This window comes from Haliaeetus leucocephalus, unplaced genomic scaffold, assembly GCF_000737465.1.
Source record: "Haliaeetus leucocephalus isolate CR32 unplaced genomic scaffold, Haliaeetus_leucocephalus-4.0 Scaffold228, whole genome shotgun sequence".
NCBI lineage: Eukaryota > Metazoa > Chordata > Aves > Accipitriformes > Accipitridae > Haliaeetus > Haliaeetus leucocephalus.
The window spans coordinates 18,943,654-18,969,917 of record NW_010972664.1 but is presented as its reverse complement, the minus strand read 5'-3'; the positions used below and the strand labels follow the sequence as shown (position 1 = coordinate 18,969,917).

Here is a 26,264-nt window from a genome sequence, read left to right as displayed (position 1 = left end):
TTCAGCAGATTGTTAGGGGATGCGAAAACCTGCCTCAAAGCAGTTGTAAGTTTTAGACATAGCAATGAGACTTCGGCTCACCTGAACATCTGGTAGGAGCTGGAAAAGGGACTGCTGGTTAGCCCCGCTGAAAGAGAGGGGAAACCTTGTCTTTACATGAGTTTAATAGGTACACTGCTGTTTTCACGCTGAGTCTCCATGACGGGGGGTGGTTTTTCCCTAGAATGGTTCTGAAAATTGCCTGGGAAAAAAAATAGAAAAGGCAAAAATAATCAAGCGAGGGACAGAGTTCTAAGCAGATTTTGAAGTCGCTGAAGTCCCTGTCTCTGATGCAGAAGGGAAACGCACGCAGCTGGCATTGCCAGAGTGAGCGGCCGGCCCGACCCGGCCAACACGCTGCAGCTAGCCTGTGCCCATGTGGTGGGATCCATCGCAGGTCGTTCCACGGGAACTTTAGCTCCAGAGACAGGGCTTACCCACGGCTTTCACGCAGTGCCGCAGGGCCAAGGACAACAGCCCCGTCCTCGCAGGCGCTATCTGAACTCCATCAAACAACTCTTAAGCGCTCTACGTGAAGTGGGCAGGGTTTCAGAAGTGCTTGGCACCTATTGAGCAGAAAATGTCTTCTGGGCAGAGAGTTGCTTTGGAAAATCTGACCGCTCTCTGAGGAACCTGAATGGGACCCCTTGTGGGCTGACCTTTTTTTTTTTTGAAATCTGTCTTTTACCCTTTGAGGGTTGGGGGATGCTTTCTCTAAACATAAACAGGCACTCAGCTGGGGCTTGTGGCTTTGCATGCTGCAGACCAGTGCTTGCAGCCCTCTCGGAGAAGGGAAGCATCTCCCTTTACACTGCTGCCAGTGCGGTTCAGATTCTTTCCAGGAGGAGCCTTACTTTGCTTTCTGAAGGAATAGGGTAGATATACCGATCCTAATATTTCATGCTTCCCTGGCACCTTTCATCTAACGATTCTAATGTGTTTTTTACCGGGGTTAACCTCCCCGCCCTTCCCTGACCAGGAGGTGATGAAGAGGGGGGCTATTAGCCGCAGTTCACAGAGGGAGAGCAAGGGAGTGACTCACCCAAGGTCATACAGTGAATTAAAAGCAAGGCCACAGACCTCCCCTGATTCCTGCCCCCGGCTGTAACCCCGACGCTCAAGTCACTGCTTTCAAAACTGTGTTAGCGAGGCAGCACGGTTTAAATATGTCATTTTGTATGTACAGTAGATCAGGGATTCGTGATGATTATTGGTCTCTGCGGATCAAATTACACTTTGTTTCTCTCAGTTTGGCCGTGTTTAATGGTAGCTCGATCTGATCGATGGCACTTCAGGGTGGTGGTTGCTCTGAGAGTCAGAAAGACATTTTTCACAGTTTTGCAGTGGAGAAAAGGGTGCTGACAATACACCGCCGCATCTGAGGACCCGGCTAGCCCTGAACCAGCCCATCGGCCACAGGCCGACTCACCTGCCCTGGTACTCAGCCACCACACCAGTGAACCTACTCCGGTCTCATGTGGTAGAGATTCTGCTTCTTGGCCTGGACAGCCTGTGAGATGCAATGCTTTGGTACTGCTTGTATGCTTCCTTCCAGATTTTCAGAACCCAGGTTTTCCGTAACTGAATAAAAGGCTAGTATCTTGCTGATATGACTTCTGAAATACTTTAAAATCGCTCATGACTGTTGTTTATTTGCAGAATCCCTGTTGTGATCGTTCCTCCATAGCAATTAAGCGGAATGCTTCCCAAATCTGAATGCCTAACAGAGCCACCATCTGTATTTTTCTGTCCCACCAGGCAGAGAGTTTGAAGGCGAGGAAGAGTATCTGGAGATCCTAGGGATCACGCGAGAGCAATCGGGCAAGTACGAATGCAAAGCTGCCAACGAGGTTGCTTCAGCAGACGTCAAGCAAGTCCGGGTCACTGTGAACTGTGAGTACATTGCAACTGGAGCAGGTCAACGGGAAGAGTTTTGCCCACAGGCAGGGGTGACTTTAGGATAAATAGAGAAGCCTTTCTGGTTTATAGTATGTCATCTGTAATGGGGGGGAGACGCTGAGGTGACTATCTGCAATCAGACACTTATCATAGGGTATAGTTTGTGCTTTAAACCTGGTAATACATAAGAAAAGAGAAAAAAAAAGAAAGAGAGAGAGAAAAGAGAGGAGCTGTGAGTTGCTCCCATCTCTCCCCTCAGAAACACTGGCTATGCCTTGTTTTCACTCATTGATATTCGGGAGAACAGTAGCGTGAAGAGAAGCTTCAGCAAGGCAGCAAGGAGAGATAAGGGAGGGTTCAGCCGGCTCAGAGCAAACACACGCCTGCCTGCACCCAGCCATCTCAGCAGTGCCTACGTGGGTATCACAGCCCAGGGGCCTGGGGGACGTGCGGTAGAGGCACGTGTTAATGAGAGGGTGCAAAAACTTGACTTTTATGCTGATTTCAGGTCATTAGTGTAAAGCCCTCTTAAAGAGACCCTCTGTGCACCAATGCAGTACGGAAAGGGGCCATACCAAAGGATACGGCAATCCACCTAAAAACACCGAGAGGCACAGTTGGCCATGGGGCTTACATCCACGACTGTATGAGTGGGGCATGGATCCCATCGCCCATATGTGCTTAGACAAATGTCCGCTTCGCTCTGCTGGCGTGCTCCTCTCACAGTTACACAAGATATTTCAGACTGCTCTTACTTTTATAATCCGACATGTGTATATGTCCACCTCCATATTTGTATGGCTCGTATTTGGCACTGGAGTGATTTAAAGTGAATATCCCCATCTACCCGCTCTGTTTCCTTGCTTGGAAGCTAATACCTCTGCAGCAGGGATGGATGAATGGGAGGTATATCCTCTCCTGACCTTCTTCAGTTTACGCACCAGAATATTAACTTAACCTGAAACTGGAGATGGTTACAGACATGTTTCAGGGTGCATACGCACGGCTTCGATTCACGGATAGCACCCTCAAGGAGTGGGTTAGGGCAGAGAGCTGACGGCAGCAAGTGCTTCAGCCCATCCCAGTCTAATTTGCCACCACAGGTGATTTTAGCACCTTTTAATACCATTCTTGCTCTTTGTCTCTTTCTTTCCCTTTGGGCCATCACATCAGATCAACTTGTCTGTCTTGCTTAGAAGTCAAGGTTATAGGCTCCCTGCAGCATCTTCAGAATCCACAGACTTCTTTATAATTCTCTGAGAAATTGGGTGGCAGTGGTTTAATACCAGCTGCTTTATGGGCCAAATTTAGCATTAATGTGAAACTGCAGTAGCAGATTTTCTGCAGTAAAACTGTTGAGGGTTTTTTCCTGTCAAAAACAGCTGAGTTTATAAACCCGAGACATTCCATAAGAACCAATTAATATTTTCAAATATTTCTGTGAGACATAATTTCAGTGATGCTTTTAACATGGTTGAAACAGATTGTTTGTATAAAGTCAGAATGTTTGGTTTTGACTTAGTTTCAACTCATAATAACTATGCTACAGTAAGATCTTAAACATTTTTACTGTCGGAATGTATAAAAATGTAATGTGATAAGAGTACTGTAATATTATTATGTGGCCTAATTTGTAATGCAAGCAACTTATAAATTCCTTAGGGACAGATCTTTTTTTTTTTTTTTGAAACAAAGGGAAAAAATCTAAGAGGTTATGAGGGCCATGCACAGGAAAAAAAATCAGTCCTGTTTGGGGAATGACAGCTAGACATTTGCATACATCTTTCCTTATCTTGCTTCCTTAAACTACACCACAAGCAGCAGAAAGTGGGAAAACTACAGTAAGTTTGAAAAATGGGACCTGCCCAACCTCGGGAGCTTCCTGGCCATCACTTATCATCCGCTGATGCTGTGGAGCACGTAGCTTGTCAGCCCGGACTGCAGGAGAGAGCATCCTCGCCTTGCTTTGGTCTCACACTACCACCTTCAGGCTTCCCGAGTAATGGCCCTTGCACATCACAGACAGGGAAACTGAGGCCTGGGGAAGAGTGGGGGGGGGCAAACAGCTAAAGGGAACCCACTCCTGGCTTTCCCGGCAGCAAAACAGCTAAACATAAAGCGGCTGCTTTCTGAGTACAGCGGGCTGGCCGCCCCTCTGGGCTCTGTCCTTTAAAAAGCAGAGGAGGGTGGCTAAGGCAGGGATGGCTCAGAGCGGGGGGCTGGCAGCAGCCCGGGGAGCACACGCCTGCCAAGGCCATTTTCTAGGCCCATAGAAAGCTGCTTGTTCATTTTGTGACTCACCTCTTGTACTGGATGCAGTGAAATGGAAAAAGTTTGTCTCGCTGCAGGCAGCAAGAAGATATACTGCTCAAACCAGAAAATCGAAGAAGGATGCTTAAAAAATCACCTTCACTATCCTTTTATTACCCCTCCTCCTTTCCAAATTAAAATATTTACGTGAACCCACAGCCTTTGAATGTAGGATCCTATTTATGTACACTTATTAATATTTATGATGTTAGAGGGCGCACTGCAATATCCCTAAAGCCCTGCATAAAATCCCGATTAAGGTCAGGAAAGGGATCACATTGAGATGGCTAATGTGTTCACAAACAAACTTCTTTCCATTCATTTTCCAGACAGAATTATTTTTTTCTTTGACTGACACAATCCATTTTGATTCTTTTTTTGGCCTTTCAGTGCTGGGACGGATACAGACGGCGGAGCTGTACTCTGTACACACAGAGCGTGCTTTGTGGTAACTTGAGTTTCGGCAAAGTAGCTGCCTGAGTTGCAGCCCCGTAATCTCAGGGTATGCAAGTATTAGTGATGAGACACAAGGCACTTATTCCCTGATCCCTCTCAGCAGCCAGGTGGAAATAATTCTGCCTTATAACATGTAAAGCTTGTCACTTAACATTTTGAACATGGGGCTGGGATTGAAGATGCCGGTGCCTACCCTACTCGGCACCCAGCCAGCACTAAGACCTAGCTCCAGCGGAGCACACCGATATGGTTCCCAAGTTTTCTTTGCCCTTGGCACAACTCTCAAGCTTCAAAGTAAGCAGAGGTGGGAGCACCATGCTGGGCTGAGGGCAAGCTTCATGCAGAGCAATCCCGAGCAAGCCCGCTTGGAGCCTGTGACAAAACATGATGTCCAGGAAGGTTTGGGCAGGATTTGTCACCTTAGACACCTAAGGGAAGCGTCTCAACAAGTGGTCTGGCTCTCAAAGTTTCACCCACAGCTCCTGCTGGAGCTCTTCCCTTTTAAGCCGTGAATGTATTTCTGTTTCAGACATGTTGCCTCAGTCCTTTCCTTTCTTATTATAGTTTTGACATTAGACACAGAGGTTATATGGAAAAAAAAATTCATGCTAGTATTAAATTCCTCCTTTATTCCTTTTACTTTTGCTGTCATCCTTTACCCTTAATGAAGTCTTTCTCTCATCTTCTTCTCCCTGATGAGCCCATGTGCACTAGAGATCCACAGGTAAATATTCATAAATTACAGAAGTCCATCATTAACCTTAGCTCTGCCTGTGTATGCCTATGCATTTATGACAGAACTTTATTCAGTGTTGCTGAAGAGAAGCACGCGTGATGCTAACGCGGTATATTAGGGAGAGTTCAAAGAGCAGGTGTTATTCTCCAGAGGAGCAGGGGGGAGCGTGTGCCACAGCCAGAAGGAGTTGTGGGCCTCCACCGACCCGAATGGTTTGCATGAGGAAACCAGCCCTGACATAGTTTCACTGTATCGTTCCACCTGGAAGTGCGTGAAGTGACCATGTGTTTCGTTCCTGCAGACCCTCCCACCATCACAGAGTCCAAGAGCAATGAAGCGGCCACGGGACGACAAGCCTTACTCCGGTGCGAGGCGTCAGCGGTCCCCACGCCTGATTTCGAGTGGTACAGAGATGATACCAGGTAAGACCTTTAGCTCGCCTCTTCCCTCCTTTCCTTTTCAGTCCACTCAATAGAGGATCCTTGGAGAATCACTTATTGTCCTCCCCAACTCTTCTCCTCAAACAAATTACTCTTCACAATCCACATAAGTCATGATGGTCCCATCAGACTCGGCAGAGCCAGCACGGTCAGGGCTGGAGGAGGCAGTCCCTCTCTGCGCTGGGGGTGCTGAAGAAAGTGCAAAGGATGGAGCTCTTGCCTTTAAGTCAATTACGGGCCAATACACAGTTAAGACATCAATAGTGCTTTCTTCCTGATGATGTTCATGCATTAAATAGCCCATGATACAGACAAAAAAAATAGGCAGTGTTAGTCACCAGGTAGGTAATGCCACTCCAGGTGCTCTCATCTAGGGGAAGGAGTTGCTGAGGTGTAAGATTCCCCCATCTGTGTGACCTGAGCCACCCAGATTTGCATAAGAGAGAAAATGAGAAGAGAAAAAGGATCTGTCCCTTACACCTGAGCATTTACCTGGCATTAAGAAGGTTGTGTTACTATCCTGGTTTTTAACCTGACCCATGTGCACAGACTCATGGGTGACTCAGCTTTGGCATATGCACATACTGGAACACATGAATTGGTGTGTTTCACTAAAACCCTTTTGTTCAAGTACGGACTAGCCCTCAACTGGCCGTGGTGTGTTTATTTCCAAGTGTTAGTCGGTGCTGGGTGAAGGCTTCCTGCCTTTCCCTTGGCTTTTGTTGCTTCTCCACTGCTTTACTCGTGGCATTTCACCCCACTGCGCTCCTTCTTCCTTTCATTCCCTGCTCCTGCTTTCCATCAATGCCTTCTTTGGTCTCTTTCTTCTCACGTCTCCTTCGTGCCTCCCTCCATCCTCACCTGCTAGCTGGGCTGAATGACTTTGGTTTACTGCTTGCTGGGCAGTGATTTCCTTCCCAAAACACAACTGCCGTTGCACTACACACCTCTTCTCCTGTCTTCCCAGGATAAACAGTGCTAACGGTCTGGAGATAAAGAGCACGGGAAGCCAGTCTCTGCTGATGGTGGCCAACGTCACTGAGGAACACTATGGGAACTACACCTGCGTGGCTGCCAACAAGCTGGGAGTCACAAATGCCAGCCTATACCTTTACAGTAAGTATGGGAGAGGGGAAAGGGAGGTCCAGATCGCTCTCACAAGGACCAGGCTGTGTAGGAAGCACACAGTGACCAAAACTCAGGAAAGCATCCACTTGCCACCCCCACCGCCCCCCAAACCTCCAGCCATAAACTGGCTTTCAGCACTCTGCTTCAGATACCTACGTGTTCATACGTCCCGTGAAACACAAACACAGCCAAATTAAAAAGTTTACAGTCAAGCCCTTTGATTGACTTTCTTTGCCGACGTCAGATTTTGTTAAAATAATAAAAGCATGTTTGTTTTAAAGCTGGAAACAAAAAACCCTTTAGAATGACAGCCCTTTTAATAAGGAGACAGAAGGCCAGGGCTCAGAGGGTCCGTGACAGCTGAGAAATGACAAGTAATTCAGAGAGATGGAGAGAACTAGCCACCGAGCCTGAGGAGAACAAGAGAGAGTCAAGAAAAAGAGAAATGAGTTTGAAAATGGAAGGGAAAGAAGTAGGGAAAGACAGAATGATTTAAAGGGGCATACCATAGGGAATGTGGGGGAAAAGGTAATCAGCAGATGAAATATGGAATAAAATTCCTTGGATCTCATTCTGCTACCTTTCAATTACTGAATTTGTCATAGTAAGTGTAAACAGACAGAAGTTGGGACTAGACCAAACTCTAGAGCAGAGTTACCTGCTGGTTCCAAATTTTGCAGTTGATTCAAACCTGACCCTGAACAGAGCCCCTGCCCCTCATCTACCATCCACGCACATGTACAAACTGTGGCTTATTCAAAATGCAGTTCCCAATTCCAGGTCCAAAACTTGGGCTCGACTTGGACCACATGTTGTTATTGCCACCAGAAACAGACTGCAACAGAATGACCCGCTCACATCAATGGACACATAAACACAAAAGTGACTTAGGGCTGTATTCCTGTGACAGCCCCAAACTGAATTAAAACACTCAGGCTGTGACCTGCATGGTCTTTTAAATAGAAAAAAAGATAAGCTGTGTAAAGCAGTCTCAGTATGGGACGGAGTTTAGTCTAGGTTCTGCTACGTGTGGTCAGATTAATCAAACCCTCAGAAAAACAATGTTTTGGTTTGGTTACTTTTTAACAGATGTAGTGCAAAAGGGTAAATCCATTGGCATTCTTTCTTCACCACCTCTGGATTTATTTCATGGCAGTTTGAATTTTTGCAACATTTGGATGTATTCATTTTTTTCTAAAGTTTTTTTCTAAAGAACAGATATTATCGTAAAAGAACATATATTTGATTTCCTGTAGCATTGCAGCACACAAAGCAAATTTCTACTTTGAAAGTCTTTTCACCCACCCTGGTCTTGTGACTGTCATGAGATTCAAAAAAAAATCCTCAGGCAGCAATCTGGAACACAATTTTCAAATACTCCAGATTTGTTCTTGCTGATATTAATATAATGCTAAGTTTAGAATCCATTATTTGTGGCTGAATTCTAAATTTGGCCCTCTCTGTTGGTTCCTGTTACACAGATGAGCGGGAATGCATCACTGAAACAAAATATAAGATGAAATTCAATAATGTATGTATGCACACGTGATTTTAGCTGGGGGGTTGGTTTTGCTAGAAAAGCATTTTGCATGAGTTCAGAACTTCACCTTAAAGGATCTCAAAGGACTTGCTAGCAATGAATATTTTAACATCACAAGTTATTTAGAAATGGGTGTGTGTTATTAGCACCATTTTTCAGCAGGAAACTAAGGTACAGAGTGAAGAAATGGTTTACCCATGGTCGTAAAATGAGTGGCAGAACCTGTAAGAGACCCGGGGAGATCTTGCGAAGTTGCCATTAACTATTCCAGGAGGAAATGTGGCAGCTATTAAAGATGACTTGCAACAGCAAGGGTCCTATTTTAGCCTCCTTTTTATGTATGAAGAAAACTTTCCTTCTTTCAAGTTGTTGGATTTTGTTTATCATTTTTACCTTAGAAATTGAAGGCCTATTTATGCTGGAAAATGCTAGAGAGCTTCACAAGAGCCAGAAGAATGGAGGTGCAGGAGCTAAGAGAGATTCGGTGATTTTCAGCAGACTGTTTCTAACTTTCATTTTTGTTGCCTAGTTAATCTGTATTTCTTCAGTGTGCAATTGCTTCATATTGTTTCAGGAAATCTCTGTTCTTCTTCTAGTTCATGTGGAAGAGAGAAAGAGAGAGAGAAAAAAAATAAAGTCAGGCAGACTACAGCTGGTATTTCTAAGGTTAAGAAATCAGGGAGGAAATAAGTGAAAAGTATCCAGACTCACAAAGATAAAGAGAGCAGCTGAAAAATCCTACAAGCCCGGGTGAAAAAAATGCTGTAGTTGTCACACAGTAGCTGAAATAACAGGTAATGTACACTCCCAGCCACACACCCAGGCAGAAAAATAAAGCAGTGCCAAGTTTTTGTGTGGTACAGCAGATAGATACTCAAATACTTGGGAGTGGTTTTCATCCCCAGAATCAGAGATTTTATTTCTTTTTTAAATAGAGAACAAGCTCACTGTAGGGCAACATCCCATTAGGGAGGCAGATACAGCAATGGTTCCTCAGTGTCCCATTGCAGCACAAAAAAGAATGGCAGCCAGGAGTGAAGAAACAACCAGAGAGTTAATAATGAGGCACTGGCAGCTTTGCCATAGGTGGAGGGCAGAAGGGGAGCTTGCAAAATGATGTGAAAGAACAGTTTAGCAATAGAGAAAAATGGGTGACTACCATTCCAGGAAATCTCAGCCAGCATTGAAAAACTCTCGGAGAGACCGAGTGCCTTAGTTGTCAATGCCATAGATAGAAGATGCATTAAAATACAAAAGCAGCTCCCTTGAGCTGTATGAATAGATAGCTAGCGATCTTCCTTAAAGGACGTGGCTGCAGGATTGCCTGCTGTAGGTGGAGAGATTTATACCTCTCACTCCTGGAGACTGAGTTTACAACAACATAAAAATGGCCATACCAAAGGTCTGTCTTACCCAGGAACCTGTCTCCAACAGCAATATGGAATATGTTTGCAGAGAGGGTACTCGGGTACAGTTTGATGATACAACTGATGTAATAGCTTGCTGCCATCCCTTCCTCCCCACTCCTTTTGCTCACCCCGCTCTCTGCCACACGCTTTTGTTTTTTCCCTTATTCTGGTACTAGGTGAACAACCTGCTGAGCCGGTTCAACCTGCTAAACCGGTGAAAAAGTAACGCAGCTTTACTGCCCACCCGCCAAAAGGACCCCAAACGTTTTCTTTTGTTGTACTGAGCTGAATGAGTGCATGGAAGGGCTCAGCAAGCACCAGAGCCCATGCAAGAGGGGAAGCCATATCGCACATCTGTGGATATGAGGAGTTGGGAGGCAGGACCATGTTTTGCAGCATTAGTGAGCCAGTAGGTTGATTCAGTTCTGCAGAGCCTAGGAACGGGGTTTGTAAACTCCAAGCACAAAATACTGAGACCTAGGAAAGGGGGAGTAACACAGGTCTCTGAGAAAATTACCTGACAGAGAGGCCAAGCCAGGGCTGCTGTCACAGAGCAACAGAGGTGAAAAGTAGTGCCGCAACTGAAGGGAAAGGGTTTTTTTCCTAAGTGTACTAGGAGGGAGGGAATGTGTTTTCTTTTCATTGCACTCAGCTACCAGAGTGCTATGAAAAGCGCTATGAGTAAAAGTCACAAGTTGTATCTTAAGCCATGCTACACAGAAGTGTAAATGGGTATATATGCCACATATGCATCTGCTGAACAAGCATATAGATACATAGGTTTATGTGTACGTGAGTACGTATACATACACATGCAGCTGTGCGACGTATAAGCAAGCGCACACTCACCCCCACAGGCACACAGAAGCAGGTGCAGCACCTGGTGCATTCTAGCAAGGCAGAGAAAAGAAATGAAAGCTTTGCCAAATGAGTTGGCTTCTGCCTCCCGCAGAGCTAGCCCATCCCGGAGGATAAACCGGGAGACAACAGGGCAATGCCGCACATACTTACGCAGTCCTGCTGGCTAAATTGTCTCAATTATAGGAGACTGCCACCTCAGCAGGTCCCGTGCCGCATCCTCTGCGGTTTGCATCCTTCGCACCCTTCGGGGAGTAAGAAAACACGGTGGTGAAGCAGCAGCTGGCAAGGCCCATGCCATTTAGAAGCAGCAGCAGACGCGATCCCACCCCTGCCTTCTCGAGAGGCTTCAGGTAGAGTTATCATTACAGTCCAGCAGTTTTGATCGCAGCAAGAGGCATGTTCCTAAGAAGAGCTGGCACTTGCCTCTAACTTGTCATTATTTGTTGGAGCCTCGGCACAAGTGCTGGCTGCCTGCACACGCTTACACCCCTTCTCCTAACTCTGCTCACGCCTTGTTGCACCTGAGCATTTGCTTATGGTGGTTGCTGCTAGGGTTTGGAGCCTAACTGTGGCTGAAATCTCTCTTAGTGGCTCTTAGCGCAAACCCTGTGTTTTCCCAGGGGCTGTCAATAACGGGGAGACTCAGGAGAGGAGGAAGGTGGTTAGGGTGACAGCCAGATGGGGCAAGGCTGAGACACTGCTAATGAGGCAGGGTGGAGCAATAAAGGCAGCACGCAGCGGGTGAGGGGAACAGAGGTAGAGTCCTTGAATAGAAAGCAGCATGATAATGAGGCCGTAGTGCTTTGCTTTAACTGCTTATGCTGTGTAGTCTGCAGCCTGCTGTGCGGGAAGAAGGTAAAGGGGAGTTGAGTTATTTAACCAAACTAAATAACAAGGAAGTCATGTCAGCATAACAGCCTGCTTTCACAGAACAATAGTCCCCTGTTGCTACATAAACACAGAGATCCAGGCTAGCTGCGTATTTTCTAGGCAAGAGACAATCTCCCCTGTGCCTGCTGTGGATTCAAACAGCTCCATTACCACCACGAGGGCAGGAGATCTGCCAGTGTCACAGGGATGGGCCTGACCTGCTATGTCCCCACGGGCTCCAGCGAGGCAGAAACTAGCTCTTTGCACCAAGGGTGCTGTCTAAAGAGCGTTGGCCTCCAAATAGCTGGGCCTGGGTTGATCAGAGAAGAGTAGTGGACTACTGATGTATCCTGCCAAGCTCTATGTCCGTCAGCAGTGGGCTTAGCACTGTCCTTACAGGTAAGCCAGGAAACAACTCATTGCCCCAAGCCTATCAGCTGTTGCATAGTGGCATATCTCTACAGCTAAATGTCTACCTCCCGATCAGTCCATGAGCAGGAACTTGTCTCAGTCAGTACGAGGCATCCACCGAGCTCTGGAGGTAAGGAAAGGAGTCCCAGCGATCAGGGTCGGGCCTGGGGGGCTTGTATTCTTGGTTCGGTGCCTGGCTCTGCCAACAGTTCGGCATTTGACCTTGGGCAAATTGCTTCCTTGCTCTGTGCATCAGCTGCACGATCTGTAAAATGGAATTAATGCTACTGTTAGCCTCAGACTGAGGGCTCTGACAACAGTTTCCCTCAGTGTCTGTGCAATCCTTTTGAGATCCTTGTGTGGAAGAAGCAAAGCGTGAAGCCAGCAGTGACGTATAACAAAGTCCTGCTGTGACGTATAACGAGGACTCATTGTAAAAACCCTGTAAACAAAACAGCAGGCTCTGCGTAAAACTAGAGGGTGACGAGTCTGCAAAAACTCCGTTCCCCTCAGAAGACAAAAGCCCCAAACAACCACAGTGCCCTTGAGGATTCACCAGGGTGACTGCTCCCATGCTGAGATCCTCAGGGGACCTGTCACTGGCAAGAAATCCATTGTGAAGGAGGTTCTGGGGAGGCAGCAACTACCCATGGAGGACTTCCACAACTCACCTCTCTGCCAAGACTAGCTTCCAGCCAGAGGTGTAGCTAAAAGGAGCTGTAGTGTGACGACACGAGTGGTCTTGAAAGTCAGAGGGGAGATACGGCCCATCAGCTCCAATTACCTTCACTGCAGGTGCTTAATCCCTCTTGCTGTGTGGATATTATTTGTTTAGTTTTTCAAATGACTTCTCTCTGACTCCCAGTCCCGGGGGATGTTGATAAGTATTAGGTGTGTTACTAGCAAAATGCTCTGTATATGAAACCTACTCTAGTTCATCTAATTTGGGGATGGACAGCTCCATCAGGTTTGTATCTGCTGCTTGCTTGGTGTGAAAAGTGGCTTGTCCTTTTCTCCTGCATGTTGCTTATTGTTTTTTTTCCCCCCTTAGAACGAGTTTTACCCACACTCCCCAATCCTTTTCCAGGTCAGTATATGTTTTATGTTGAAGTAGCTCTTTAGCCGGGTCATTCTCCATCATCTTGACAAATGTTCAGAGCTAGGGATGGGCAAAACAGCTCAGAAACACAGGAAAATAAGGGCTTTCCTTTCTTGTCTACATGCCATTTGGTCTCTTCTGCTCACCTTCCTCATCCTTCCCCCCCCCTCCCCCCCCTTTTCAAAAAGCCAATCAAGTAAAGAGCAACAACCTTTAGCCAAGCTTTGAGCCATGACATTGTGTCCTCACCCAGGTCTGGACAGTCTTCAGTGAGGTTCAAGTTGTCTGCAGACCTACTCCTAATATATATTCCTGTCCTAAGTTGTCTTTGCCCACACGTTCAGATTTGAATCAAAAGCATAAACAGACCTAAAATTTTGCAGAGCTGGTGGAAGGGACAAGTGAGAAGCTAAAAATTAAATTTCTGCCAGGAGGTTTTTTTTCACTCTAGTTGTGCAGACTATCCATGGTGAAACACTTTGTTTTCTCATTCCTCTGTCACATATGCCCAAGTGTGCCAGTCACGTAGTGCTGCATTTGAGGCAGAGAGCACGAAAAGAGGTGCATGGTGAGGTGTTACTGTCTGCTTTATTCCAAGGGAAGAAGGTAGGAAGGCAAAACAGGGTCTGAGTATTTTTCCTGTCTCCGTGCTGCCCAAGCATGCCTCGGGTCCAGGCAGCATGGCCCCAACATCTGCATGAGACTTGGGGCTTGGATGTGACCTTGAGATTCTGAAAAAGCGCAGAGACTGGGCACTTCCAGAAAGCAGGCTACAGCGTTTGAAACGAAATCAACAATAAGGCAGCCAGCCCCCGTATTCACTTAAAAAAATCTTGGCCTAGAGCTTCTTAGTATCTTTGTTTTACCGCCATATGATGAAGATGCACTCAACTCATGGGATGTTCAGAGGCCTAAATAGTTAATGTCTGCGCAGAGCTTTGGGGTAGAGTGTTATTAAGGTCCCATGTTGTTTTGCAGAAGAGTACCTGCCCAAGTAAAGCACCTGCAGGTACTCCCATGAAAAGAACAATAAATGCTGGGTGTTACACCAGCTCCATTTAACTACTGTGCCATTTTCAAATCAAGCTCTGCTCTTGGCAACTTATTCAGGCTCAGGATGTAGTCACAATTGCCTATTTAAAAGGCAAATCCACAAATACAATTAAAGAAAAGTACCTACAAAAAAAGGGGGGGGGGAGAGAAATCAAGCTACCATTAAAATTAAATCCCAGAGAGTGATTTGTAAATAACATTCAAGGAGCTGAGAAAAGGAGTAAAGTAGGCCATTGGGAACCTAGTGTGGAAAAATAAATCCAATTAAACACCATTATCGTATGTACTGCAAATGAAACTTGTGCTTGGATATGAAATTAAAGTTGCTGAGGCTGTTTGGGTTGTAAGGTTTTGGGTGTTCTTTTTTTTAAGCAGAATTTTCAATGACAAATATTTTTGTCTGATGGAAAACCCAGGGCTCTTTCTTTTTATGATTATTTTTATTATATATCCTTAAATTCCACAGGCAGGCAGTGTTAATTTTTTTCATAGCCAGCCCTGTTTACAGCTGGTTTTGAATTAGTAGCCCATTAAGCTAAATGATAAAGCAAAAACTGCAAGTGAGCAAGGCCAGGATTTCCATACTGAATACCCCCCTAATCAAGGTGCCAAGGCCATCCTGCACAGCTTCAGTCAATCCATTAAAATACTTCCCCCTCTGTCTTTGAAGTAGTTATTTTTTTCCTTTTACTGCTTCCCAGTCTCCTGAGATCATCTCGAAGGACGTCCTGGTGTGACTTCACTTCTGTGAGGAGTCTCCAGGAATTTGTGGTGCCAAATGCTGGGATATCTCTAGTGACCCAGGACACGCAAAGAGGATTTTGCAGAGGGGGAAAGCAGAGTTTAAATACTCTGGACCTCATCTGTTTTCTGAAAGTCCCTACCAGCTTCTCCGATGTGGGCGTTCAGCACAGATATTGGCGCTTATCTCAACATTTGCTTTTACTTTGCTGTTCACCTTCAAAGAAACCTCAGGCATAAAACTTTCTTGTTAGACCTTTTTCTCCCTATGAGTTGATGTTCTGAGATGCAGTCCTCAGCTCTCAAATAAGCCTCTCCTTAATGACCAGAATCACAGCCTCCTCCCTCTTTCTCCCTCAATCTCCATTTCTCTTAAGCCTCTGTAACACTTCCCTGCCCCATGGGGTTTTGAGCATTAATTTAAAAGGAAGGTGTTTTGAGATGAAGAGCACTGTAGTCATGCTAAGCATTGCTATCATTAGCTAGCTGCTGTGGAAACATCTTGCTTTCAGACAGGCTGGAGACTTAGAAGCAGCCCATTCAGCTAAACACATGGGACTTGAATTTGATGAGGCAGTCTCCTCAAAGGCTGGTGGAGCCCAGCTGATTCAGCTCATAACTGAATTGTCCTTGGTAAATTTTCCAGCCCTCCTGATTTTGCAGCCGGGTACTCAAAATGCCCTGAAATGTCTTCTGGGATGATGCCACATCATCGCATCTTCCTGTCTGCATTGTAACATCATGTTATAACGGGATGACACAAGGCCTGGCTGTCACAAAGGGGGCCTTACTGCATCATCAGGAGGCTTTTCAAAAGGGTTTTTCTTCTGGAAAAGGAGAATTTGCTCATTCCACACCACACCTGCCAACGACAGGGATCACTGTTGAACCTCAAAGGGGTCTGTCACAATTATGGCACTAGCTCCATCTCTGTCCTCCCTTGTTCCTTGTCCTCAGCCCTTTGAACATAAGACTCCCTCCCCCGTGATTAGCACCTAGTGTCCATTCTAGAATGGCTTAGCCAGACCCAGACCGATGGGCTTCAAAACCCGCGAGTCTTCCTCACGGGAGTTTTGTGATGAGGGCTTACCACAGACTAACCAGGGGCTTTCTCAGCGTGGTTAGCTTGAATGCCCTGGGAGCTCTGCAAGGGGCATGCTGTGTTTCCCAGAAAGCAGCACATCCAGAAGTGCCCATGGGGCATCAAGCGTGCCGGTCTTTGGGACCCGATCAGACGAAGTCATGGCCATCAACAGGGTGACAAAAGATTTATAGCAAGAGTGTGTAAATAATTAGCGGAGGGGAGGGAAAAGGAGAATGAGCAGTCCTGTCTTTCTGCCAAAACACGCACTGATCGGAGAATGACCCTGTATGGCTGTAGATCGTAGCTAGTCTCCATTTAGCTGTAGCCCGTGTAGCCTGTACTGTCACTAATGCCTTCATCAGGTGGGTGGGAGCTGGGGGAAGGGAGAAAAGAGATGTTCATTTGGGTCTGATGACCAGAGTGGGAAACAGAGAACATCTTTCTTTCCAATACCCACTTTGTCCTCTTCCCTCCCTGTGGAGGTCCTAGCTGTGGAGAAGAGAGCTCATCTGTTGCAGTGGTCACCACCACCCATCCCCGCTCCCCTTTTGCTTGCTCTAGTGCGTGGCCCCATCAGTTCTGCTGAGCGGGCAGCTCTCGTGTCAGTGGGGTCTGCTTTGGCCAAAGGATGAACATCTGACTATTTTGGAGCTAAGGAGAGAAGCATGGGGGAATACTTCAGAGAGTACAGACTGTAAAGGGTTAACACGTTATGGGGGTTTGCTGACTAGGCAGTGGTGTGGGAACAGTCTACAGAAACCAGCCCTCCCAGTATGGTGTGGCCAGCTAAAGAACCCGTCCATCTCTGGAGTCCCCTTCACTGAGGCCGGAGGGTGCTTTTTTCTCAGCTGGGCTCCAAGGGTCAGCGAAAACCCAAACCTTCGCAGCCTTTGAAACAAACAAATTGTTTTTTGTTTATCTCTGCCAAAAAAGGCAGAGCTTGTCCTATCGTGATCCTGACGTAGACATTACCAGCAGAGATAATTAATGGCCACAGGGACCAAACGCAGGAGGGCATGTTCGGAGCCATGTGCAAGGTATTTCCATAAATTCTCAGGCATTCAGGGGCCATAGTTCAGCTGTAGTGGTCACCCCACAGTGACGTTTGCCTGACTACTTGGAGCATGCCTCTCTTCTCTGAAAGTTGGCTGAGCCCCGGGCATCGGCACCTGATAACGCCCGTGACCCTGGGCGGGAAGCACAACTCGCGGCCCTCATCACTTCTCGCTGCTGGTATCCAGCCAGATTTTCCAAAGAGCTCAATCTCCATTTGGTAAGTGCAGAAGGAGCTGGCTCTGCAGGGTGGATGCTCAGGCAGGCCAAGCTTCTCTTGCTGCTCGGGGTCAACCCTGCCAGGTCTGCAGGCACTGAAGGCTGGGAGTGTAGTGGGTGCCAAGCCTGCGGAGCAAGGGATGGCATTGTATCTTATTTTGACTGTGTGGTTTAAAGTGAAAAAAATCAAAGTCAGAGGTGATGATAGTGTCTTCCAAAAGCGGCAGCAGGGATGCAGGCAGAAACAGCATCTTAGGGAAAAGAGAAATGCCGAGAATTATTTGTTACTACAGCTACTAACATTGCTTGGTGGGTTTTTCTGAATAGCAAAAGACAGTTTCTGTTTGCGGAGATTGCTTTAAAAAAATTTAAAACCCAGTCTGCTTCTTCCTCCAAAAAAAGTGTAAAGAGAAGAAACGAGCTTTCTTAAAGAAAAAAGAGAGAGACAGGGGGGAGAGAGAGAAATGGCTTTATTGCTTCATCTGTTTCTGTACTTTTTGTTCATTAATTTTAATTTAGATTTATTTATTCCAGAATGAGCCCTGGGTTGCATATATTTGCATAACCCTCTCCAGTAGCAATGCTGTGGAGAATCCAGTGAGTGAGGAAGAGCAGCAGCAGAGGGTAGGAACTGAGACTGGAAGTCCCAGAAAGATATTCCTCTGAGCTGGGCCCTTGCGTTGGGATAGGGAAGGCAATTCAATGTCTGTTTAGTCACTGGCGTGGCTTTGCACGCATCCAGAACAGCCCTGCAAAACAGAGGTCGGGACACAGCAGTCAGGTGGGAGAGTGGAGGTTGGGTGAAATCAGTGGGGGAGAAAACACAAAACTGCACTGCAGAGATTAGAAACAAACCCGTTAAAGAGCAACTGCCGTGGAAAATCAGTTGTCCGGTAGGGACACTGATAGTGTCAGCAGTGTAGCGTGGACAGATTACCCTGCAGAGCAGAGCTCGAGCGGGCTATAACCCTCCTGAGACAGTTCTCCTCGGCCCAGAGGATACTTGTAGCCTGATACCATCTGTATGTTAGATGAGTTTCTGAAGCCATCAGCCGAACATTTCTCCTCAGAGACGATGAAGGCAACTTATACCCACTGCACAGCAGGTGTACCTAAATCCTTGCTCTCTCCCTCTGGCTCTCCTTACTTCCCATTTTGAGCTGCTAGCCGGGCTGACTGGGACCAAAGTGTGGAAGGCAGCAAGGAGGAGGATGAAGAATGGCCATTTCTGTCTTGATTTAATCCTTACACGCGCACAAAAATTCTTCCCACCCCTGAGCAAAAATGACCAAAGAGTAATTCCCAACTTCATCCTCCTCCTCCCCCTTCCATTTCCAGTGTAAACCACTCAAGAATTTGCCAAACAACTTGGCCTCCCCTCTGGTTATTGTCCCAAGTGAACAGTCTCTCCATTCACTAACCCATGACGGTAAGTCGGTTTGGGAAGCGGCAGGTTTATCTTCCCAGCTCAGGCACTGCACCGGGCCCGCTTGTGAACCGGTTGCCATTCAGTGTCTGCTCTGCTGTTGATAAAGCACATTACACATGGCTGGGCTTGCATGATTAATACAGCTGTCTAAGCGCTCTCTCTAAAAACAAAAACAACCGGGAGAAGGGAGGTGCGGGATTTGGGAGGGAGGGGGTGCACAGGGAAAAAAACCCAACCATTCCAAAGAAAGCAGGCTTGCGGAAAAAGCAGAGTGCTCCTGGCAGGACTGCCCTCCTGTGGGCAAGCAGGGCTGTCAGCAGAGCTGCCCTGCAAAAGGCAGAGGCCTAGTGGCAAGGCGAGCAAAGGAAAAATGCGCTTGGCCCTTCCCTACCATCGCTTGCATGTCCCTCTGCAATCTGGGGAGCGGATGCATGGACAGGAGCAAGGGGTCAGGCCGTGGAGAAGGATGTGCCGTGACCAGCATAGCTTCAGTGAGGTCCGGTCAGGCAGCCTCTACGGTAGGTGTTACAGATACACACGCACACTGATGGACAAGTACATTCCTGAGCCAGATCACTTTATGCACCCTATGCACGCACCCCGTGCTCGGAGGCACATCCCACAGTCACTGAGCAATTTCCAGGCACCCTAGAACATTTAAAGGAGGAACCGGAGTAGCTGCAGGCATCTTTTCCATTGCCCCAACTCATCCAGCTGAAGGCCACCTCAGCTGCCTGTGTAAGCTGTATTAACTTTGCCTTTTTAATTACTGATCTAGGAATGGGCTGTGGGAAGCCACTATGGCTTTCCGCTCTGGCTTTTCCCATGCCTGGAGCAGGCATTAAAGGCGTGCTTGCACTCTTAGGGCGATAAGGAGACCAGGAGTCTCACGCTGGAATTGCACACACCTACACGCATCCATACTTCGATGAGAACTACAGGTGACACAAAGTAATATTTACTTAGACCACACACTTCAGAGACATTCACCAGTCTGTGGGCCCAACTCCACTCCCGTGAAATCTCTAATTGACTGAAATGCTGAAAAGCGCACTATAGTGTTCCTATGATACGGGTCCCATACTTCTCACTGTTCACAAGCAGCCCTTGACGAAGGCTAGCTGAAACCTCCTCCTAGCTCGTTCCACTCCTGGGCAAGGAGGGATGGGGACAAGGATTGGTTTCCACTAAGCTCACTGCAAGGGGAGTCCCCGGAGAGGACTGGTGGCCCTAAGAAAACCTCAAGGACAGGCGGGGGTGCACCGTGCTGCATGTAGTAGAGAAGAGGGATGGGAAGGGCAGAGGCAGCGATACCACTGGATTTCAGTACCAGAGCAACCTCAGGCATGCTGGTCACGTTCCACCCCGATTTAGTTCTCCTTCTGATCCAGTCTCATTTCCAGTCACCCCTCGGTGTGTCCTTCCTTCTTCATTTCTGCTCACAGGCACTCAAATCTTTCTCATGCCAAATATCCAGCAAAGCTTGTGGAAAACCATAGGAGGGATGAAGTGGGTAAACAGACAGACATAAAGCTGATGAAAATATTAATTTTTCAAGAGGTTCCAGAGCCTCCGATTAGCAAACCTGCTGCCTAGGGCTGTATGTGCTCTGGGTGAGGGGGGGCTATGCTGTTTGTTCCCTATTGAGACACCAAACTGTGTGCTGGCATCACCTTTGGTCTGCTGTGCCGTACACAAGTGCTTGAGAGGTGAGCAGGGGAGGGATTGCTGTATCCTAGGAAAGTGAAAAGCAGAAAAACCTCAGATCTTCCCTGTGATGGACCCTGAAAAAGTCTGTGCTATGTATTGTTTGGTTGTTTTGCTTGTAGGAGGAGAGTCTTCAATGAATGGTTTGAAGACAAAGCAGTTTTAAGTCACTGATTTTGTATCAGAAGTTTGCCAAGTGCTTTTTAAAAAAAAAAAAATCTCCTCCGGTTGCTAGGGGAATGGAAAGGGGGGGGGGGAGAACTATTTTTCAGCTGTGAGGAAAACTTGGAACTTTTTGATATCTACCAGACAGATCTGGTGATGGAAGATCTGTGTGTAACCCTGCAATGTAGGTGGTCTTCTAGGCACCACCAGCCTCACTGGTCAGGGTTAACAGTTCAGTGCTAGACTAAAAGTATTGTAAACCAGCTCCAGGATAGATGGCATAAGCAGCCAGCTCTTGAACACAACGACCTTCTCAGAAAGACACTGAGAAATACAATTTCAGGGATATTCTTTAGGCCTCAGGAAAGGATGGGTGTGCTGCATTACAGAATGAATCTTCACTAAGACGTGAGGTATGATAGATGAGTACTTAGTACACCATGAATGAGCTCCAAAACATGGGGAAGAACTGTTCAGTGCTAAAAAAGCATGAGCAAATTCTGAAATACATTAAACCGTGCGCTAAGATTGATAGACACCAGAGACATTTCCTTAATCTTGTTGGAGAGTTGCTGGAGGGCATCGTCCCTAGTTTGCACAGTGGTACTTCCACCTCTAGAAAAGCCAGCCTATTGCCACTGCAGTCGTAGTCAAGTTTTAATTACAGGAGCAGAACTTGTAGTGAGAATGGGGTATGAGCAGGTAATGAACAAAACAGTTTCAACATTAAGAACAGGGAGTGAAAAATCGTGTCTTCTTCTCAAAGGGGAGGTGGGGGGGACGACAGGGAAGTAGTAAGAAAAAAGCCCCAAATGAACCCTAGTAAGTAGAAGCTGGTAATCCCTAAAGCCTTAGACTAGAGTGCAAAGCCCTGGAAGAAAGAAATTAATAACTTTCAAAGTATGACCTTGAAAATGGAATTAACAGTATTCCTCCCTTTTAAGCCTTCATGATAATAAAGATTTCGTCTTCTGAAGCCCTGGCAAGAGAGTCAACAGACTAGAAAAATTACTTCCTGCAGAGGAGCTGGCAAGTGTAAAACCTAAGACCCTTCCAGGCCCCAGGGAGTGAGATGACAGAGAGAGACCCATATGGTGCACATCCCCTTCCCCTTGCACCTTCTCCTTTAGAGTTTTGTTTTTTTTTTTCATTCCTCCCTCATTTTTGGTTCTCTTTGCTCAAGAGGCAGGACTCCAGTCTTCACTGTAAGTAGAGTCAACCTGTCAACAGCATGGAGCCCAGAGCTGCTCAGGGTGGAGAGCACTTGGAAAAACAAACCAGCTCTACTTGGTTTACCGTCACTCCTTCTAGTCCTTACCGTCACGTCCTCTTAGCCTGTCCCATGCCTCCTCCTGGCCTCGCTTCCATTTAGCAACTTCTGGGGGCTGATGGTCCTCTTGCACCAGGTTTTACCTCGTGTTCTTTGCAGGATCCCAGGGGCAGATTCCCGAAAGCAAATAAGGAGTCTGTAGCATTCTGATGCCCTTTGAAACTTCTCTGTGGGCTCTCCTCCATCAGCACTGCAGATATGTCAAGCCCTGGAGTCTTGTTAATGTAAACAAGAGAAAAACTGGCACCTGCTGTCTCGTTTCCTATCTCCATTTCGGTTTACTCAGATGATGGGACCCCGGACCCAGTAGAATATTCTAGATTGGCGAATGTGGGTGTGAAACGTGTAGACGGGTGGGTGATTTTTTCCCTCTGGGTATGTATCTGCTTTCTGCTTGCATCTCAGATGACCCTTTTTTGAGGTCTGCGTTGGGAGTCTTGAAAGTCGTACGTTCAATTTCTGCCAGCGGTGATCATGTCGCTTACAACATTTGGAGGCATGCCTCTGTGCAACCAAGCAGACTTGTGGCTTTGCTTACAAGTCTGGCCTCGTTTGTGGGTTCAGCAAGGGTTACATGTCATGGCACAGCCTCTATCCCCCTCTCTTATGGGCCCCTTCAGGGGTGCTGTTGGTGTAACGAAAGGGAGCTGGAGGGAGTGAGGGGGCAGAAGGGGGACTATCTGCGTGGAGGAAGTAGAATGGGCTAGAAACTTTACCACCGCCCCCTGCAACCTCTGCTTCTTGCTACCGTAGTGGGGAAATGTCTTGCTTTTGATGGGGATGAACCTCCAGCGGGTCAGATCTGCCCCCCCCCCCCGGCAGTTTTACCAAGGATACTGCTGCGTGGTGGTTGCGGACCGGCGGGGGTCAGATTCTGTGCCCCATAACCGTGGTCCTATGGGGCTGTCTCAGGCAGAAGTGGGTCCGAGCAGCCGGAGCTGGCACCCTTCCTTTAGCGTGGTCCCGCGGGGGCTTTGCGGTGCGGGACCCCAGGGTTTCCCCGCAGGTGTTCGTAGCCATTAATGCCGGGTGGCAGGTGCCAGCCAGCGCACTTCCCCGCCGGGGGGCTTGCGAGCCGGGCCGGCTGAGCGCCCGGAGTCTCGTTTTTCCTTGGCTTTCGGCTGCCACCTCGCGGGGAAGCGGCGATTTGGCGTCATCGGCGGCACCGCATCCCTCCCTCGACTGTTCGGGGGGATCCCCGCTTTTTCCTGCTCTGGTTCCGACCCGGGTGGGTACTGGCTCCTTGCCTTTGCGTCCCCGGTGCTGACTCCCTCCTCCCATAAGCACCATCCTTCCCCTGTACCTGCCCCTCTCCCACCATCCCTGCTTCCCTATGCCTGATCTGGGTTTAATTTCCTCTCTTCAGCTCCCCTTCTCCCAGGACCTGGTCTCCTTAACCTGTCCAGCCTGCATGCTCACATCAGCTCCTACATTTCCCCATCTTCACCCTGGCTGAGATCTCCTCCTCTTGCCCTCTTCAGTGTCCTGAGCCGATCGTGCCCGTATTGCCATTTCAATTGAAGACCTTCCCTGTGCTGTAGCCCTGCGTTGGTACAAGTGTAAGGCTCATCGTATCGCCTCGGTCCGTATTATCCCCTTCTTATATCCCTCATCACGGCCGCCTTTTCCTATGCCTCTGACCTGATACAGTCTTCCTCCCATATTTATCACCTTCTCATGCAGCCCCCAACCCCAAATGGATGCTATAGGCTTTGAGGGGCGAACGACAGCCATGAGGCAGGGCACATACAGGGCTACCGAGGAGCCTTCGGATCTTGGCCACTGCTGCCGAGGCTCTGTGTTGCAGTGCCTTATAGCATTATTAAATTCAAGGCTTGAAGGCAGGGAGAAAAACGGCCCTTTTATTCATCCCACAAAGGTCAGACCTCAGAAGTCCGCTCCCTTCTCGGTGATTTCTGCAGCTAGCCTTGTCTCTGGAGGTTGAGCCTGTGCCACGGGGGATGCACCACTGGAGTCTCGGTTGCTTAGGCCTCGGGGGGCATCATACCAAGCCCTCCCACATCTGAACTGTGCTCCCTTCAGCCGCCTGGGTAGCATCCGCTGAGGACTCAGTAATAGCTGTGCCCCAGGTTTGGTGGGGAGACTTGCAGCTCTGTGATTCAGGACACCAGTCTCTTGACACTGGGTAGCTTCTTTCTTAACAGTTTCCTTGATGAAAAGCTCATCTCTCTCTTTCCTAGGCAGATCTGAACACACCCCAGCTAATTCTTCCCACACTGAGCAGTTTCCTTAGCTTGGCTGTAGGCAGCAGAGGAGACTGCAGAGCAAGGAGTGACTGAGACAGTTTTAATCTAGCCAGTTCAGGTGGCAATTAGTAACGGGCAGTGTGCCAGCTTTTCTGTTAATGCCAAGGTCCTAAAGTCACAGGAGAACATAACACCCAAATTTATTGTGTGGCCATAATATCACTGCTGGCAGCTGACTGCCGCTGCGGTCCTTAAAAGTCGAGGGAGGTTGTGGATATGGAAGTCTGCAGGCAGTCCAGAAGAGACTGGACAAGTTCGTGGAAGAAAAAAATGAGTCTGTTAAGGAGTGCAGCTTCCACTGGCTCAGGATGACTCTGAAGCACCTGAGGCAGGCCAGTATGATGGCCATGTGCTCCCAGCTGGCCTCCACCCGGCACCTGCAGGGAACAGGACTGAAGGTCGGACAAGACCTTTGGACTGACCCAGTAGAGCTGGTCTTTTCTTGTGGTATGCTCCTCTTGGAGGCAGGCTGGTTTTGAGGAAGAGAGCAGTTCTCGCCTTTGCAATCTTGCTGTGGTTTGCTGTGAACGTAAGCAGCACCCTGCTTTTCCCCCTCTCCCTCCACTATCTCACCCAAGCCCCCCCCCGAACACTTGCCATGTCTTTTCCTACACCCTTGATGGGAGTTCATGAGCCACAACACACGTGCACACACACACAAAAGCATTACAGCTATACCATGCAAATTCAAACTAGCATACATACCCATGTCCCCTATAGTGAAACCTGAGCCAGCTTAGCTTGCAGCCCTCTGGAGAGGAGCAAGTGCAGCAAGCCCAGCTGTGCTGTGCCAGTTTTGGGGGAGCAGGGGGGCTAAAACCTGTGAGAGGCCAAAGCGCTGACCCACTGAGGCGGTCCCAGGAGAGTCACTCAGGATGTGTAAAGTCTGTGGGGACCCCCTCCCCAAGGGTATTGAAGGCAGGTAGTTTTGTGTAGCTATTTACCTTTTTCTGAAAGACCAAATCTGTGCACTGACACAAGGCTCCAAGCCAAAGCATCAGAGCAGAAAAATGTTCTGAGGGACAGTTGCTGGCTTTCTTCTTTTTACGTTTAAAATAAACACTTTTTTCCTCCTCAAGCCTTGCTCTCAGACACAGCAGAAGTATTTTGGCTGCTGCTCTTCCCCTTAAAAAAAAAAAAAAAATACAATCAGGCCAAGGCAAACACCCAGCATGGGATTGTTCCACCTGGCCTGTTGATGCTTGTAAAGCAAGGGCCTTATCACGGGAAAGGTCAGGCAGCCTTAGCAGTAGCAGGTGCCGCTGGCTCTGCGTATGAGGCTGGTAAAGCTCTCGCGGCACCCCCTGAGCGGCACGCTGCACGTGGGAGCATGCAGCAACTCTTCTGCTTCACGCTGCGTGGAAGGGTTTGCCTGCAGGAGGGTGAGGCACTGGGTGAAATCGCTGAAGAAGTCCCACGCTGAAGGGCCTCGCCACCCCTTCTGCATCCCCACTTGAAATTACGGAGATGTTCTCCCTCGGGAAAAGACCCCTGGAGCCTCTCTGCGCGAGGCTGCTGCACAGGCGCGTTACACACGGGTGAGCAGGAGCGGCGAGGTTACAGCGGCACGGCACTGTTTTTTCCCCATGGTTAAATTTAAGGACACAGCGAGGGTTAGCCTGCCTTGGGAAGAGGGTCCCAGGTCCCCTCCAGCCCTGAGAGGGCTACAGCTCTCTAAATGTCGGCCAAGTGCCGTGACACCGATGCAGATCGCCCGGGCTGAATGGGTGGCACGGACAAACCCTCGGAAATGTCCGGTGAGGCTGTAGCAGCAGGGTTAGGCGCTGGGTATCTAAATGTCTCGCGATTTGGAGCAAGGGAGAGAAGTGCCGTTGTTTTGCCGTTGCCGGTTTTCAGTCTGTTCCTTCTTAATTTGATTGATGTGATTGGACTCCGTCAGCCATCCGGGGTCTGGGGTCCCTTAAGAGTTTATTTGCGAAATGCTGCCAGATATTCGTATTAACTCATCATCATCATCGGAAACCCAATTTCCTTCCCTGGCTGCGGTGGCAGAAAAA

At 48.0% G+C, this 26,264-nt stretch overlaps 1 protein-coding gene across 5 annotated transcripts in view; it reads left to right on the top strand.

The window, feature by feature from the left end:
* Positions 1 to 26,264, top strand: part of LSAMP (limbic system-associated membrane protein) — a 1,004,442-nt gene that overhangs the window by 974,614 nt on the left and 3,564 nt on the right. For 2 of the 5 annotated variants that reach the window (XM_010567434.1, XM_010567433.1), the window contains 3 exons: positions 1,804 to 1,932; positions 5,742 to 5,862; positions 6,848 to 6,996. In XM_010567434.1, coding sequence (XP_010565736.1) covers positions 1,804 to 1,932; positions 5,742 to 5,862; positions 6,848 to 6,996 — 399 coding nt within the window. Of the gene's footprint in view, positions 1 to 1,797; positions 1,933 to 5,741; positions 5,863 to 6,847; positions 6,997 to 13,150; positions 13,187 to 26,264 lie in introns of all 5 variants that reach the window. The other 3 variants (XM_010567431.1, XM_010567430.1, XM_010567432.1) reach the window with 3 other exon arrangements.